Raw genomic sequence first — 1539 nt, forward strand, 5'->3', positions numbered from 1 at the left:
TATATAGACCTGCCTCATGTATAGCTCCATGTATAAGTCGAAAGAGCTAGGAGCGAAAGAATAAACTTAAAAACCGTTTGATCATCAGAGTACCAGGCACACATTTTCCTGTTCACTTAAGCTAAAGAGTATTTGATCCCACAAACGTTACTGAATGAAACCTTCTGAGCAGAGAAAGATGCTACAACCACACCAACTGCACACAAACACACAATACTCACCCATACCCTCACTCAAAGCACACAAGCACACTAATACCTGTGGCTTTCTTTGGTATCGGCATAGTCTTCTCCGTCGGCGCCTTCTGCGCACTCGGGGCGTTATCGCTCACAACCTCATCCATCGGGTCGGCCGTGTCTGCATGTACCACCCGCACACTACCACTCGCCTGCCCCACACCTGACTCCTCGCTCAATTGCACACTCTTGCCAGGGCCTTGTTTCTGTTCCGTTGGCTGTGTTGGGGCTGGCGTATGTGTCTGCGTGTGTGTGTCTTGCTGTGTGTGTGTATGTGCGTCTGCGTGTACATCCCGTGGTGTGTCGGTCTTCTCAGTCACCGAACTGGCCACACTCGGCTGAGCAGAGTCGTGTGCGGCTGGCTCCTTCTCACTCACTCGCTCCATCTTCGGCTGTGGGGTATCTGTAGAGTCGTCCTGGGTCTGTGTCTGTGTCTGTGTCTGTGTAGGTTGGTCAATGCCAGCTTGGTCAGCTGCGACAACCTCCTCTGTGTAGGCATCGGGTACATCTGTGGCAGTTCCCGGTGTAGCGTCTGCAGTACTTTGGGTGGGTGGGACGTGCGGTGGTTGCGGAGATACCTGCTCTGTCTCGCCCACCAGGTTGTCTAGCACATACTTAGTGTCCTGCTCAACATTCTCCTTACTATCCATAGGCACAGCCTCCTCTTCCTTTCCTACGTTCCCATCAGTATCTAATGCATCGGTAGGTATCTGGCCTGCAGTAGATATACTGGTATGGTCTACGACAACTGTATCCGAGATCTGCGCTACTACAGATGTAGCGTCGGGTGTACTACGATCTGCTCGCGTTGAACTATCTGTACTTGGTTCCTGTACAGAAGTATCCACGCTGCTTGTTTGTGTGTCAGTGTCCACCGCATTTATAGTATCCACGTTTTGCACACTTTCCGATACGTCTGTAGTATTGTGTATATCCATATCCATCGCCTCTGCCTCATCCTCTCGCCTTACCCTCTGATCTTCTAACACACCAACAACCTCCTCAGACTCATCTTTGTGTGCATCCACATCGTGAATAACCGGTTCATTTGATACAGACTCCCCGTGCGTCTGTGTACTATCGCTTGCATCGTGTGTCTGTGGTTGTTCAACTGTGTTGTCTGTTGTTTGCTTTGCATCCGAGATATTGCCAGGGGTATTCTCAGATTGTTCACCACCCACTTCACTGTCGCTGGCATATGTTGCATTAGCTTCCATATCGTTGGTTTCATCGGCCGATCCCATAGTGCATACACTGTTATTATCACACAGATTGTACTACATTAATTTATATATATGTACGT

At 49.5% G+C, this 1539-nt stretch overlaps 1 protein-coding gene across 1 annotated transcript; it reads right to left on the bottom strand.

Moving 5' to 3' along the window:
• Positions 1 to 258: 258 nt before the first annotated feature.
• On the bottom strand, positions 259 to 1539 carry SARC_15890 (hypothetical protein; the record flags this gene model as incomplete). The annotated part of the gene is made up of 1 exon (XM_014289998.1): positions 259 to 1539. A coding segment is annotated over exon 1 (1222 nt), but the record flags the coding sequence as incomplete, so codon positions are not given.

This window comes from Sphaeroforma arctica (genome assembly GCF_001186125.1).
Source record: "Sphaeroforma arctica JP610 unplaced genomic scaffold supercont1.6931, whole genome shotgun sequence".
Classification (NCBI taxonomy): Eukaryota; class Ichthyosporea; order Ichthyophonida; genus Sphaeroforma; species Sphaeroforma arctica.